General features: G+C 53.1%; 1 protein-coding gene across 1 annotated transcript in view; it reads left to right on the top strand.

The window, feature by feature from the left end:
- The window catches only part of SLC43A1 (solute carrier family 43 (amino acid system L transporter), member 1), a 27,488-nt gene that overhangs the window by 3,979 nt on the left and 7,389 nt on the right, over positions 1-16,120 (top strand). Inside the window, exons 2-7 of the mRNA XM_010833626.1 lie at positions 7,987-8,169; positions 8,281-8,336; positions 8,499-8,575; positions 11,874-11,966; positions 13,984-14,117; positions 15,455-15,630. Coding sequence (XP_010831928.1) covers positions 7,987-8,169; positions 8,281-8,336; positions 8,499-8,575; positions 11,874-11,966; positions 13,984-14,117; positions 15,455-15,630 — 719 coding nt within the window. The remainder of the gene's footprint in view (positions 1-7,986; positions 8,170-8,280; positions 8,337-8,498; positions 8,576-11,873; positions 11,967-13,983; positions 14,118-15,454; positions 15,631-16,120) is intronic.

Genomic DNA, 16,120 nt, shown 5'->3' with positions numbered 1-16,120 from the left:
CATGTGTTCTCGGCCACTGATGTATCTTTTCTTGGAGACATCTATTTAGATCCGTTCCCCATTTTTGAAGTGGGTTATATTTTATTCCTGAGTTATAAGAGTTCCTTGTATTATAGGTGCAAGTCCCTTACCAGATATAGGAGCTTCTCACTTCAGGGACGTTGCAGAGCACAGGCTCTGGGATGTGTGGGCTCATTAGTTCCAGCTCCCGGGCTTTGGAGCACAGTCTCCATAGTCACCGCGCACACGGGCTTAGCTGCTCCTCGCAGGTGGAATCTTCCACCCGCAGGGATCAAACTCGTGTCTTCTGCACTGGCAGGCAGATTCTTTATCCCTGACTCACCAGAGAAGCCCTCTTTTCACATTCTTTATGGTGTTCTTCTGAGCACAGAACTTTTTTTGTTTAACTGAAGTAGAGCTGATTTATAGTGTTTTGTTCCTTTCTGGTGTACAGCAAAGTGATGCAGTTTTATCTGTTAATACACACGCTCATATGTGTGTAATTACTTTTCATTTTATTTTCCATGATGGTTTATTACAAGATATTCAATATATAGTTCCCTGTGCTATTCAGTAGGTCCTTGTTGTTTATCCGTTTTGTAGATAGTAGTTTGTAGCTGCTAATCCCATACTCTTAATTCATCCCTCTCCCTGCTCCCGCATTCCCCTTTGGTAACCCTAAATTTGGTCTGGAGCGTGAAAGGTTTTAATACTGGTGAAGTGCAAACTATCTTCTCTTTGGACACTTGTGCTTTGGTGTCATGTTTAAGAAACCATCGCCTCATCTAAGATCACCAAGATTCACATCTGTGTTTTCTTCTAGGAGTTTTACAGTTTTAGCTGTCACATTTAGATTTCTAATCCATCTGAACTTACTTTTTGTGGACGGTGTCAGGTAGCCATCTGGTGTTTCCGGTTGCCCGGACGTGAGTGTGTGTTGGAGGCTGGTTCCTTGGGATCACTAGCGGTGACCAGAGTGACCCCTCCTTGTTTCAGAACTTTATGAACACTCTGATAAGAGGGAACAACGGGCTCTCTTTCATTCAGAGGACTTCAGCCTCCAGACGTCTGGCTCCTGGGGGCTGCTGTACCTGCTGCTCTGCCCAGCGCACCTGCTTTCTGCCTCTTGAAGCTTCCCTCGACAGGGTCCCAAGAACACAGACTCAGGCCGGGACTCTGCGTCCCCACTGTGTGTGGGAGGAGGCAGACGGTGTGGCTTCCCGATCTGCTCTGTGCTGCTTGGCTGACTGCAGCCAGTTACTCACCCTTCTTAATATTGTTGTTGTTTTTGAATCGCTATGTCATGTCCCACTCTTTTGCGACCCTATGGACCGTAGCCCACCAGGCTCCTCTGTCCATGGGATTTCCCAGGCAAGAATCCTGGAGTGGGTTGTCCTTTCCTTCTCCAGGGGATCTTCCCAACCCAGGGATCGAATCCACATCTCCTGCCTTGGCAGGCAGATTCTTTACCCCTGAGCCGCCCGGGAAGCCCACTAATATCTCCGTTACCCTGTATATAAAGTAGGACCGACAATCCCTACCTCATGAGGCTGTTGGGAAAGTGAAACGAGAGCCAGCAAACATTTCAGACTCCAGGCGTGCATTCTTCTTTTGTTCTGCGCCCAGCTCTCCCAGCATTTGCTGTGCGACCTTAGGCGAGTTCCTTGGCCTCTCTGGATCTCTGTGTCTCAGTCTGTGCCATGGAGTGGACAGCCCTCATCCCTCTCGCTTCAGGGAAATGACATGAGGACCAACGATGCCGTTTAACAGACGTTGAGTTCGTCATCGAGGCGCTTATTAGCCTTGGCTTTGGGGCTCCCTGACCACCCCTTTCTTTCCTCTCAGCTTCGGTGGATGGCTCATCCCCCACAGGGGCACCGCAGCTAAAGCGGACTCTGTTACTCAGAAGGTGGGCAGAGGCGATTCAGTTGCCGACACACAACTGCATATGCCGCGTAAATGCCACACAGTGAAGCAGCAGCCAGCGCTCACCGAGCACTGACCGCTAGTGAGATCTTCAGAGGTCACACAATGTCGTGAGGCCCTCACAGCAGCTCTGCGTTGGTAGCAGAGCAGCCGGAGCTTCCTGCTGGTCCAGTGGCTAAGACTCCGTGCTTCCCGTGCAGGGAGTCTGGGTTTGACCCCTGGTTGGGGAACTAGATCTCAAATACTTCAATTAATGCTGCCGCTAAATATCTTTTATGCCACAGCTAAGACCTGGCACAGCCAGATAAAATGGAGCCTGGGGGGCTATATATAGTCCATGGGTCGCAAAGAATTGGACATGACTGAGCACACAAGCACAAAATAAATATTAAAAACAAAGAGGAGAAAGCTGAAGCTCAGAGATGGTAAGTAATTTGCCCCAGGTCACACAGCGAATAAATAAGGAGCAGAGTGAGTGTTCAGCCTCACATCGGACCCCAGAATCTTTCCCCATGGGCTTTAGCTCAAGAGTCCTCCTGTGGGAGTCCTGTTACAGACAAGACGGCCAGCCAGAGCCCAGACCTGGGGGTGTTTGGGACTGTGGCTGTTAGCTGCAGGGCGGGGAATCTTGGGGCTGGAGGGAGGGGGTGATGGTGAGGAAGGGCTCACAGACCCAGGAGACAAAGACAATGGGATCTTTCTGTGAGTATTGTGTGTGCGCAGCAGTCCCTACAGCCCTCCTCTACACTTGCAACCACTGAACCCATTTCACAGATGGGATAACAGAGCCTCAGAGGTTCGGCCGCTCAGCTAGTGGAGCCAGAAACAATCATCCCCGGTGTTTCCCAGACCTCTCATTTGCAGTTCACCTGCATGATTTTACAATTCTGTGTGCCATAGGTACTATTATTTACTTCCTATTCCCTTTTAAATCAGTCCACTTAAAAAGCCTCATGAAAACAAACAAACAAAAAAAGTTTTAAAAGCCACATTTTCTTTTCCTTTGTTAAATTATTTTTTGCTGGAGTATATATAGTTGCTTAACAAGGTTGTGTTAGTTTCCGACGTACAGCGAAGTGAATCAGCTATGTGTAATACTAAAAAGCCTCATTTTATTTATTGATTTTTGGCCACGCTGCCTGTGGGATCCTAGTTCTGCAGCCAGGGATTGAACCCACACTCCCTGCATTGGAAAAGCAGACTTGTCATCACTGCACCACCAGGGAAGCCCCCTAAAAAGCCGCAGTTTAAAGTGTGATGTTCTTGGAACCTTGGGTTTGATGTTACTCACAGATGCATGTCATACATATATATCTCTTTGCTGTTGTTCCGTTACCAAGTCGTGTCTGACTCTTTGTGGCCTGGTAGACTGCCAGGGTCCTGTGTCCTTCACTATCTCCTAGAGCTTGCTCAAACTCATGTCCATCGAGTCAGTGATGCCACCCAACCATGTCGTCCTCTGTTGCCCTCTTCTTCTCCCGCCCTCAGTCTTTCCCAGCATCAGGGTCTTTTCTGATGAGTCGACTCTTGGCATCAGGTTGCCCGTCTGTCTTGGGTGGCCCTGCATGGCATGGCGCATAGCTTCACTGAGTTACACAAGCCCCTTTCCCAGGGCGAGGCTGTGACCCATGAAGGGATGTGTATTTCCATATGTGTACGTATGTACATGTGTGTGTTTGATATACTTTCGAATAATATCTATAAAAAAAGATACACTTTCAAATAACTAACACTGTGAAACCTGTACAGTTAACCCCTGAACAGCACAGGTTTGAAGCGCTCAGGATTGTTTTCAGTAGTAAATCGTACGAGGTTGCACACTTCCTGGTGGGTTGAATCTGCAGCTGCAGAAGCGCAGATACAGAGGGACCCCGAGTAGGCCGGGCCGACTCAATACAGGCAGACTTTCTAACTCGAGGAGGACGGGTTAAGGCCCCAACCCCCTGTGGCTCAAGGGTCAACTGTACCTCTAAAGCCCACTTGAGTGTGCACACGCCATGCGTACCACACTGGGGAAACACTGTTTTCTCTGACTTCAGAGCCCAACTCGGTCATTAACTTCCTGCATACGTTCCTTTCATCACACTCATGCTTTGCTTGTCTGTAAAATGGGAGACATTAGATTTCAAAGACCTCTCCTGTTGTAACTGACACAGACAGAGGTCTAAGAGGTCTTTGCACCCTGGGCTGGCTCCCCTCTTGCTTCAGAAGTCTGGCTTAATCTAAAACAGTGGTATAAACAAACTCATTTACAAAACAGAAATAGGGTCATAGCTGTAGAAAACAAACTCGCCACTACCAGGGAGAAAGGGTTGGCAGGGGGTAAATTGGGAAATTGGAATCGATTTATACACAGTACTATATATAAAATAGATAGCTACTGTACAGCACAGGGAACTCAACTCAATACTCTGTAATGACCTATATGGGATTTAAAAATAAAGAGTGCATATATGTATAGCTGATTCACTTTGTTATACAGCAGAAACTAACTCAATTATACTGCCATAAAAAATACATTATAAAAAAAAGGTCTGGCTTTATCCATCCAGCAACTAGCTCCTGTGAGTCAAACTCACAAGAGGCAGACCGACTGAAACCAGAGAAGTGAATGCATTAATGGACCTTCGGTTATTTGCTGTCCTCTGGGCCAGAATTCTCCGCCCATGGAAGAACGCACGTCCTTCCCAGCGCTAGCGTTGGGTTCAGAAACTTACTAAGTTGCTGTGTTTGGGAGAGAGCAGCCCGGTGGAGCAACCAGGAAGTGTTGACTTTGGAGAAGGTCTTGAGCTGGAACTCGGCCTGCCTGTAAGAAGCTGTGTGACTTGCTTTGTTTCTCAGAGCTTCACCATCTGTGGGGGTCACTGCACTCACTTCTTAGGGTTATGAAGATTAAATGATATACTACGTGGAAAAGCCTGGCACAATGTTGATTAGCTGAGAGCTAGTGAGAGAAAGTATCATTCGATTGTGAAAGACTTAGGAGCAGGGCCCGTGTCTAATTCAGGGGCTGCAGACTCAGAGGCCTGGCAGTTAATAACAGTTGGGCGTTAATATCCAGCAGGCGAATACAGCTACTAATAGTACATTAACTTTGTATGGTGGCGGTTGGTAACTAGACATTGGCATGATCGTTTTGCAGTATATATAAATGTCAAATTTCTGTGTTGTACACGTGAAACTGATGTATTATGTGTCAAGTATACTTCAATGAAAACCATGATAATAATTAGGCCAATCGGGGCAGCTACAGGATGGTGAATGGTGGGGAGCTGATAGGGAGGTGACTTAGAGAGGGCAGGCCCTGACGAAAAGGAGTGGCCGCCACTTGCCTCCAGCAGTGGCCAGATCTTCTAATATGGTAAAGAAAAGCCAGACTTCGGGATTTTTAGATGATAGCTCCTGATTTTAAACTGGCACCCAGGGACTTCCCTAGTCGTCCAGTGGTCAAGACGCCGCCACACCCACAGGTCGCCACTAAGATCTGGTGCAGCTAGATGAATAAATAAACGGCCCCCAGTTAAAATTTGCAAGCCAAGCAAAACACCTGCAGGGCTCCTTGCTGGTCCCCTCTTCGCAGCCTCTGGCCTAAACCATCAGTGTTACCTACTGTCAGACCACGGTGCTTTTGTGTAGTAGACGCCACTGAAGTGTGTGGAGGCGGAACGGACAGGTGCAGAGCAGCCCAGTGGAGAAGTAAACAGTGGCAATGAAGATCACTAAATTGGGGGGCTAGCCTGAACCCCAGAGGGGCTTCCCAGCTGGTGCTAGTGGTGCAGAACCGCCTGCCAATGCAGGAGGCATAGAGAGGCGGGCTCAGCCCCGGGGCCTGGAGGATCCCCTGGGGAAGGGAATGGCAACGCACTCCAGTATTCTTGCCGGGAGAAGCCCATGAACGGAGGAGCCTGGGGGGCTACAGCCTGTGGGGTCACATAGAGTCAGACACAACTGAAGCAACTTAGCACGCACAGCACCTGTTGCTCTTTACAAGAACCCCCTACATACCACCGAGTTCTGTTCTGAGAGCATGTTCTTAAGTCTATTTGTTAGTAGGTTCAAAAACTTAGCCTAGGTACCCAGCCAACACAGTCGGCTATGTAGTACTGTGTGTAATAGGTTTGTAATACTTTTCACACAAATAATACATTAAAAACAAACACAAAATAGAAAATATTTTAAATGTTTACAGTACAGGTGGCCCAGTGGTAAAGAACCCGCCTGCCAATGCAGGAGGCATGAGAGACGTGGGTTCAATCTCTGGGTCGGGAAGATCCCCCGGAGGAGGGCATGGCAACCCACTCCAGTAGTCTTGTCTGGAAAATCCTGGCGGGCTACAGTCCATAGGGTGGCAAAGAGTTGAACACGGCTGGAAGTGACTTAGCACAGCACCGCGCTTGAAAAGTGCAGTGTACAGAACAACAGCTGGCACACGGGCTGGCATCGAGTGAACAGGCAAGAAAGCTACTGACTGGAGGAGGGAGGAAAGGTGGGAGATGGTGTAGCTGAAGGGTCGTCAGCAGTAGGAGACAGAGGGCGAGCTGCAAGGTCACTCACGCCTGACATTTACGGAACACACGTTCGCAACTTGAGGTTTGTTTGTCGGGGACTTTCTGTATGTCAGCATCCACGATTATTATCTAGTACAAACCCTGTGAGAGCTGAGAGCTGTCTTATTCACTGTGGGGTCTCCAGCACATGGAGGAGAGGCTCCCAGATTGTGGACCACCATTGACCCCTTCATCAGCTGTTCCGGGAGCATCTTCTTGGGGCCAGGCCGAGTACAGAGCTCTTTGCGCCCCTTCTCCAGCTGAATCTCCTAAGGAGCCTGGGTTAGCCATTCTCCGCTCCCTGTTTCAGGCAAGGGGCCTGAGCCTCAAAGAGAGGAAGTCACTTGCCCAAGGTTGCACAGCCAGTGTGGGATGGGGTGGGAATTCAGACCCTGGTCTGTCTGCCCTCCAGGAGCACCCTGACTCTGCCCTTGGCCACGATGCCTCGGTGAAAATAGGATGGAGGGGAGTCCCAGCCTCACAGTTCACTGAACCTTGAATGAAGTGAAAACCCACTCCTTCCCCCACCATCAGCCTTTCTCTCTAACCTGTCACAGCTCCCAGGTGGCATCTTACCTGGGGGATGACTTCTGGAGGAGTCCTGTAGGGCAGTGCCATGCTCCAAATTCTGTATCTTGGTTTCCTTATCTGGAGAGTGGAGATAACTTAATTAGCTAACTGCTGGGACTGTCATGAGTTAATACAGTGACTATTGAGAATATGCCTAGAACATGGTTAAATGCTCAACAAATATTAGCTCTTGGGGGACTTCCCCAGAGGTCCAGTGGCTAAGACTCTATGCTCCTACTTCAGGGGGGCCAGGTTCAATCCGAGGTCAGGGAACCCAGCGCAGCCAAATTAATTAATCTAAAAATACGAGCTATTATTTTATCAGAATGCATTTTTGGGGAAAGGAACCTCTAAGTTTTAAGGGAATTCTTGTTATATCATTCGAATGTCACTCACTGAAGCTGTTCCAGACTCACAGGTGCTTCCTGTTGCGGATCTACCACCCCCTAACCTTGGACACTGAGTGAATATTTCAGTGCAGTAAATACTTCGATGTGTGTTATCCTGTTCAAGCTAGTTGAGGCCTCAGGTTGGATGTGTGACCCACCCTGGGTCATATACTGCATGCATGCCTACTCAGTCGTGTCTGACTCTTTGCGACTGCATGGACTATAGCCCACCAGGCTCCTCTGTCCATTGAATTCTCCAGGCAAGAATACTGGAGTGGGTAGCCTGTCCCTACTCCAGGGGATCTTCCTGACCCAGAGATCAAACCCAGGTCTCCTTCATTGGCAGGCAGATTCTTTACCACTGAGCCACCAGGGAAGCCCAATACCTGTTGCTACCATTTATGGAGCCCCTTCCCCATCAGAGTAGGTATGATTCCAAAGTCCCCTGGTCAGCAGGCAAGCAGAGGCCCGGGCACTGGGGGGCCGGACCCCTGATCCCAGCACGTGCTCCTGGGATGGTTCCCACGGTCACGTGCTGCCTCTCCTCCCCCCTCCTCAGCTGAGAACACCACCAACACCACCCAGGACGAGCCGCATGGGTGGCCCAGCTGCAACCAGCAGGAAGAGATGCTCAACCTGGGCTTCACCATTGGCTCCTTCATGCTCAGCGCCCCCCCCCTGCCGCTGGGGGTCCTCATGGACCGCTTTGGCCCCCGGCCCACGCGGCTGATGGGCAGGCAAGGCGGTTGGGCTGTGGGGGAGCTGGAAGGGGCTGCGAGGGGCTGGAGGGTGGAATGGTGCTGCAGGGGGAGGGAGGCAACCGCTCCCCTTTCCCTGCTTCTCCATAGTGCCTGCTTCGCTGCATCCTGCTCCCTCATGGCCCTGGCTTCCTGGAACACCAAAGGTGAGATGTCTGGCATCTTGTGCCTCCACAGGAGGAAATGGGTGGGATGAAGGTGGGCACAAGAGGAAAATGGGTGGGATGAAGGTGGACGGTGCCCCAGCTCCTGCTTTTAGCCTCCCCCAGCTCCCCAGAGGCCCTCATCCGTCTCTCTCCCCTTCCCAGTTCTGTCTCCGCTGATATTCCTGGCACTGTCCATGAATGGTTTCGGTGGCATCTGCCTAACCTTCTCTTCACTCACAGTGAGTATGACAGGCCCTGACTTGGCAGCAAGGTACCCAGGAGTGGGGTGGGCGGTAAGAGCAAGAGGGACGCAGATCAAAGACGCGCATGTGTGTGTGTGTGTGTGTGTGTGTATCAGAGAAGGGTGGGTGTGAGGCTGTGTGTGTAGATGAGGCTGTCAGTGTGGATTCTGGATGTGTGTGTATGTGTGTGTGTGTTTCCCAAGCCCATACATCTGTCGAATTCCATCCTAGGCACTGGGGCCATGGCACAGACAGAATTGATAACTTCCCCTTCTGGAACTTTACGTTCAGGGGTTGGGGGAACAGACAACCCTAAAAACAAGTAAACTAATGCGGGCTGTCCTGAATGCTGGAAGGAAGTAAGAGGGGCCCGCAGCTTGAGACTACGGGTGTATGTTTGCTACATGGTGTACGTACCGTGCCGTCTGTGGCAGGTTAATGTGTTTGTCGGTTTGTTAGACTGAACCATGCAAAATTGCCGACGCTTGACGGTGCTCGACTTTCAAAGAGGGCCTTTTTGCCTGGCTCGGCCTCGTACGGGGGTGCTTGGTGTGTGTCACTCTGAGTGTGTGTGTGTGTGTGTGTGTGTGTGTGTGTGAATGAGTGAGCAGAAGGGATGGAGGCTTATGGGTAGCCTCCGTGGTGCTGGGAGGGGCTGCAGACTGGGCTGCCCCGGGCTGTTTATCTTAGAGGAGAGCGCCTGACCACCAGACTGGGTGTTCTGGCTGAATTTCACCGCACCCAGCAGCTGCCTTTAATTCCAGCCCAGGACATTTCACAACTCCCTGAGGAAGCGGGTCCCCTCCTCCCCGCAGGACTACGCAGCCCCTCTTCCACTCCATGCAGCTTGGCTCAGGGCCCCGAAACCCTCCTCTCCCCTGCCCTTGGGGCTTGACCTCGAACCCTGCCCGGGGGCCCAGGGGACGCCACGCCCCCGTCCCGCCGTTAGTAATCTCCAGCCAATGGTAGGGCCCGACTTCGGCCCCGCCCCCACCCCGCCCCGCTGTTAGTAATTTTCCAGCCAATGGCAGGGCCGGATCCGGCCACGCCCCCGTCCCGCCTTTAGCAATCTCCAGCCAATGGGAGGGCCGGGTTCCAACCCCGGCCTTGGAGCTGGCTCGCCCGCGCGGATCCCGGCCGGAAGTCCAGTGCAGCGTCGGCTTAGCTAGGCCGGCCCAGGCCGTGCTGGGCGGAGACGGCGCTCGGACTCTGGCGGGAGGCGGGTGGGAGGGCACGACAGGGGAGCGCCGCGGCGCGGGCCACTCGCCCGGCCCTGGCGCTTTCTCTAGCGTCCTTGGCAAGCGTGCCTTGCAGAGCCAGGCTGCCGGGGAAACCCCTGCCCGAGTAGGGTCATCCCGGCCCCGCCTCTGTTTCCCAGACGCGTGGAGGTTGATGGAGTTTGTGGATGTCTCTGTGTTTATTCCCCTTCCTCACCAGAGCTGTTTCAGATCCGTTCTGAGCCTCACGTTTTCCCCTCTGCGGAGAGGGTTTTAGCCCTGTGTGGCATCTAAGACTGTTCCAGCCGGGGGTTTCTGTGGACTGGCAGTGAGGAGTAGGGTTCGGGGTGGGGGATACCCGACTCTGCTTTCCCCTCCTTCCAGGTGCTCGGACTCTGGCTCAGGCCAGTAAACAGAAAACCAGTCGTTCTCCTTTTTTTTTTTTTTAACTATTATTTGCACTTATTTTTTGTGGCATTTATTCCCCAGGCCATAAGCTTTTGGCCTTTTTTTTCTTCAGTTTCTCCTCAGATATTTTTTTCCTTCTGTGCAGCCTCCTCTTTCGTTTTAGGAACCATCTGTTCTTTTTCAGTAAGGATCTTCTCAGTGTGGCAAGGAGAGCTCGTGTATGGGTTGATCCGACCATGAGCTCTGTAAGTCCTTTGCTACATCCTTGGGGCTTTGTTCACCTGAATGTGCTCAGTGACCAGAAAATCTACACCTAAGCCCTGCAGTTCAGCATTACTCTCTGCATTTTTGAGCACGTGCAGTAAAAATTCAGCACTCTTGTGGGGCCACTGACCCCGAGTCCAGCCCCACCGTTTGGCCCATGGACATCTACCAGCTCCACCACTGTAACGACAGAATGGCACACATTGCTTCTTTAAAGTGACATCCTTCAGATACTTGAGGGCTTTTCAGATGTGCATACCCTTAATGGCCTGGGCAGTTTCATGAGTGTTCTTAAAGTGAATTGCGGATCTGAACTTCCTGATTTGCATGATTTTGTGGGGTTTTCTGGGTCAAGAGAATAGCGCAGCATTTTTAGAGGTTACCTCAGGCTGCTTACTGGAAAAAGCACGACCAGTTCTCTACCGGTGGGAATTCTGGGCTTGCTTGGTGTGTCAGAGCTTCCTCTTCTGGACACAGGCCTGGCCCTGGCCCTGGCCCTGGCCCTATCCCCTCCCTTACTCCCATCATCCACTCCCAAGCCCTCCTGTTACCTGTCCTGGCTCAGTTGAAACCATGGACTGTGGCCTTTGGGGCTACTGAGAAGGTTAAAAGGCACCATCCTGGTAGTCACAACCTTGGGGTCTGGGATAGAGCTTGTATGGCCAGAACTGGGGAGAAAGTCACTAATGAGCTCCGTGAACTTAAGTACATTTCTTTCCCTTTCTGAGTCCCAGTGCTCAGCTATCAAAGGAGTTGCTCTAGATTGGTATTTCTTAAATACCTAACCATGGCTTATTAAGAGGCAAGTCATGATTAAGGAACTCCATAAGTACCCAACTTAGGAAACCCTGGGGTTAAACAGAATTTCTCCTTGCAGGCACTTCCGTGTGTGTGTGTGTGTGTCTGTGTGTGTGTGTGTGTGTCTGTGTGTGTGTGTGTGTCTGTGTGTGTGTGTGTCTGTGTGTGTGTAGGGTGGCAGGGGAGGGCTTCCCAGGTGGCTCAGTGGTAAAGAACCTGCCTGCCAATGCAGGAGACACAGGCGACACGGGTTTGATCCCTGAGTCGGGAAGATTCCCTGGAGGAGGGCATGGTAACTCGCTTCAGTATCCTTGCTTGGAGAGTCCCAAGAACAGAGGAGCCTGGTGGGCTGCAGTCCATAGGATCGCAAACAGTCAGACGCGACTGAGTGACTTAGCACACGTGCTGTGTGTGGGAGGGGGTTATAGCAGTTTCCCTCATTGATTTTGCCTTAGAACTTTTCTGTTGTGACTCGGGCACATGTTCCTGGAGCTTGCTTTGAGGACTGCTGGGATTAGAGGCTTCCAAGCTTTTCCAAGCAGGGGAAGGGGAGCCCTGGGCGGGTATCAGGGTCTCCCCAGCTCACGGGCACCCATCTCCTCTCTCAGCTGCCCAACATGTTTGGGAGCCTGCGCTCCACGTTCATGGCCCTCATGATCGGCTCCTACGCCTCTTCTGCCATCACGTACCCAGGAATCAAGGTATGAGGCTGCTCAGGGAGTGGTGGTGGTCCGTGAGGTTGCTTGGTCTTCTTTCTGCCTTGAGACAAGAACTAGGTGCTTGGTGGCTGGTATGTCTGGTGACCCATCTCCTGCCAGGCGGAGGTCAGCTCCCGCCTCCACAGGGACAAGCCCCGGGGCGTTGTAGAAAGAGCCCGGTGCTGCTGCAGACCAGCGGGTCTCTGTTATCCTTTCCTTTCCCGTCATCTGAGTCCAGGCCTTCATGCTGCCTCCCAGGCCAGTGCTTTCTCAGCCAGTCTCCCTGCCTCCAGTGTTTTCCCTCTCTGAGCGATCATCTGCATGATTTCCAGAATGATTTTAGATGGAGAACTAGCTCACCCACCTGCTCTCTCACCTGCGGAATCAAAAACAACCCCTTTACATGCCTTCCAGGCCCTGGGCTCTTGGACATCACCCCACTTTTCACGTCACATCTCCTTTCCCTGTCCTGGAGAGGCTGGGCGATTTGGGTCCTGAGGTCGCCAAGCTAGTCCAAGCGAGGCCAGCTGCAAGACAGGTCCACCTAGAGCCAAAAGGCCTGAGTTCTCACTCTGGGCAAACCTGGAGCCTCCTTCCTGCCTCTGATGTCAAATGACCTTCTCAGCTGGGCCAAAGCATGCTCTTTAGAGTCTGCTCCGGGGAGTTAATTTATTATAGTAAGTCCCCTGCAAAGGAGTGAGTTCCATTCCAAGAGCCTGTGTCTAAGTCCTGTTTGTTTGCAAGGCCAAAAAAGTTAGCCTCCATACCCAACTAATACAATCGGCTGTATGTGAAATAGGACTGACACTATTTGTATTTAATGTAACAGGTGTGTAATAGGTCTATGATACTTCTCACATAAATAACACATTAAAAAACAAGCAAACACAAAAAAGAAAGAACACCATTTTTAATCTTAGAGTGGAGTAGCTGGAAAAGCACCATAGGACAGGGCAGTAGCTGGCATCGCGTGAACAGGCAAGATGCCATGGTTGGATGGCATCACCGACTTGATGGACTTGAGTTTGAGTAAACTCTGGGAGTTGGTGATGGACAGGGAGGCCTGGTGTGCTGCAATCCATGGGGTCGCAAAGAGTCTGACACCACTGAGCACCTTCACTTTTTGCTCAGCCTCCGTCCCAGTGGTGGTGCAGTCCACACTGATGGGGTGGCTGACAGTTCAGGCAGGACCAGGCCTGGAAGGGGGGAGGTCTCCTTTCCCTCCACTAAGGCAGAGCGATTTGAGGAGCCAGACCCTTGGGGTGTGGCCCTTTGAAGCTCTGTCCTGCTCCCGGGGAGAAAAGAGCCCTGAAGCTGGAGCCCAGGAGGAGCGGTTTTCCCTGGCAGAGCCAGAGCTCAGAGCAGGGACCTGGGACCAGGGCAGACAGCGGTCCTCCTGGGCAGAGGGTGGCAGGCAGGACAGCTCCGCCTGCCCAGCTGCCTCACCCGCGGGGCTGACCCATGGACACAGAATTGGCCAGGACAGAGCCTGCTGGCCCTGAGGCTGCACAGCATCCTGCTCCCCCACCTCCCGGGTCGCCACACCTGTGAGAGCTGAGCTAAGACTTCTCCGGTGAGGTTTTGTCTTTCCCCCAGGGAGGGCGGCAGGAAGGGGCAGGACAAACATGACTGGGAGCTTCCACTCTCCTCTCTTGTCGATGAAAATGAAACGTGTGTGAAAACGAGCACGGTGTGGAGTCAAAGGCAACACGGGTGTATCTTCTTAAGATAAAAATTGAGATTCCAAAGACGTGTTGAGCTTGTGGCCAGCCTCTTCGGCATCTGCTGGGAACCACGTCACTCTTGGGAGGGATGGGGATGAAAAAGGGAGAGGGCAGTGGGGCTTCTAGATCTGGTCTTAGCGTCTGCCCTTGGTGTTTTCATCTGAGAATTGGGCACATGGGGTGGGCTCGAAAAGACCTTCCCGGAGGCCTCTGGGGCCCGGGTTACGGCTCTGGCTGGAGGGGGTGGGCCTGGGGCCCGGCAGCTTCTGCCACGGGCCTCCCTGCTCCCCCAACAGCTGATTTACAATGCCGGTGTGTCCTTCATGGCCATTATGTTCGCCTGGTCGGGCCTGGCCTGCCTCATCTTTCTGAACTGCGCCTTCAACTGGCCCAGGGAAGCCTTTCCCTCCCCCGAGGAAGTCAACTACAAGTGAGCAACCGTGGCGGTAGGGGGAGGGGGAGATGGGAGGGGACCCCACCTGCAGACCTGGAAGCCGGGTGTGGTGACGTGATGCTAGAAGCAGCTCGGGAGTCAGGGAAACCCAGCTCTGCGGACTACCTGAGCTTTCCGAGCTCTGCTTTCTCACCTGAACCTCGGGCCCGATCTGACCCCCCTGCAGGTGTTCTGCATGGCTGGGGCATGACGCTGGGGAGTGCTATCCTTCTGTCCAGGCTGGAGGATGGGGTCAGAGTGGCAGGGACGCTTGCCACAGTGCCACATGCCATGGGGACCCAGAAAAGGGGTCTGCAAAGGAATGATGTCCCACCCCTTGTGGGGCAACCCAAGGTCAACTTATACACACACACACACCCCGCCCCATCTGTTCACACACACACACACACCTCGCCCTGTCAGTTCACACACACACACACCGCCCCTGTCAGTTCCCCAGGGTACTGGGGTGATGCTCCGCAACCAAGCATCTCGGGCGCCAGTCAAATAACTGACACTGATCGAGCGCCCTCTGTGTGCCAGGCCCTGCGCCCAGTGGCCATTCTCAGACTCAGGACGTGGGTTCTGATATTAACTCCATTCCTAACAGGCGCAGGGGCACACAGTCACTTTCCTGGAGTCACACCATTCGAGCGGGGCGGGGGTGGGGGCCGCACGGTGACTCTAAGGTTGGGATCAGGACTCCAGAACCTGGGACTCCCCTGGATTCCATGCCTTCATTTCCAAGGGCCTGAGTTCAATCCTTGGTCATAGAATCAAGATCCCACAAGCTGCATGGTGCAGCCAAAAGGAAGAAAGAACTTCAGAGTCTGAGTTCCTCTTTTAAAAAAATGTGTTTATTGAAGTATAGTTGGTTTACAATGGTGTGTTGGTTTCAGGTGTACAGCAGGGTAATTCAGATACACATCTACTCTTTTTCTGATTCTCTTCCCTGCTAGGTTGTTATAAAATATTGGATCTGTTTTCCTGTACTAGGCAGTGGGTCTCTGCTGGTTCTCTGTTTTATGTTGAGGTAGAGCAGTGTGTATATGTGAATCCCAGACTCCTAATCTATCCTTCCCTCTGCCCAGTCCCTCGCCAGAATCTGGGTCCTTAGGGCGGCCTCCAAGGCAACAGCCTAAGTGGAAAGCGGCTTCATTCACCCTTCACTTAGCGGGTGCTGAGCCGCGCAGACAGAAGCCCCGCGCTGCAGAGCACGTCAGTGCTGGGTGCAGGGGACTTGGCACCCCCAGGACAGCACCCGCCAGAGGCAGGATGCGGAGGTAGGGCTCCGTGGGGCTGCTTCCCACGAGCTGCTGCCCGGCTCCCGGCAGGGAGAAGACCAAGCTCAGAGAGCTGGCCCTGGACCACAGGGTGACCGGGGACCGCTTCTACTCCTACGTCAGCACGGTGGGCCAGCGGCTGAGCCAGAAGGCTCCCAGCCTGGAGGAGGGGGTCCTCTTTATCTCATCCCAGGACGTGCGCGGCGGCGCAGAGAGCTCTGCTGAGAGTGAGTCGCCGGTCCCGGGCCGGCCTCGGCGGGTGGAGAGGCCAGGGCCTCACGGGGAGTGAGCACCCTTGCCTGGGTGCTCATTTTCCCTCCTGAGTTCTCACAACACCCGTTCCCTCCCCCCCGCGCCCCCCTCCCCGCCTCCCTCGCCGGACAGGTGGGCCCGCCTCCCGTTTCTAGAACGGGGGCAAAGTCGAAGCTCAGAGAACTCCAGGATTCTCGGGTTCATGGGTCCTCGGCCGGGCCGCTTCCGGAATGGGGCAGGTCCCTTCCAGGCCTGTGGGAGAGCGGGTTTCTTTGCGCTGGGCTCCCTGCAACCTCCAAGCCTCTTGGGTCAGACGCCCCCGGGGGAGCCAAGCCACCAGGTTGGGTCCGCGCGCCCTGTTGGTTGGCGCCCCTGCTGGCCGCGTCGGGGAGCTGCGCCTGCCTCCCGCCCGGCCGCTTGGCGGGGCGTCAGCCAGGAGGTGCGGGGAAGCGGATGGGGAAGCGG

The sequence above is a fragment of the Bison bison genome, unplaced genomic scaffold, assembly GCF_000754665.1.
Source record: "Bison bison bison isolate TAMUID 2011002044 unplaced genomic scaffold, Bison_UMD1.0 scf7180017863815, whole genome shotgun sequence".
In the NCBI taxonomy this organism is placed as follows: Eukaryota; Metazoa; Chordata; class Mammalia; order Artiodactyla; family Bovidae; genus Bison; species Bison bison.
The sequence above is the reverse complement of the archived record's forward strand: the minus strand, read 5'-3'. Positions and strand labels throughout refer to the sequence as shown.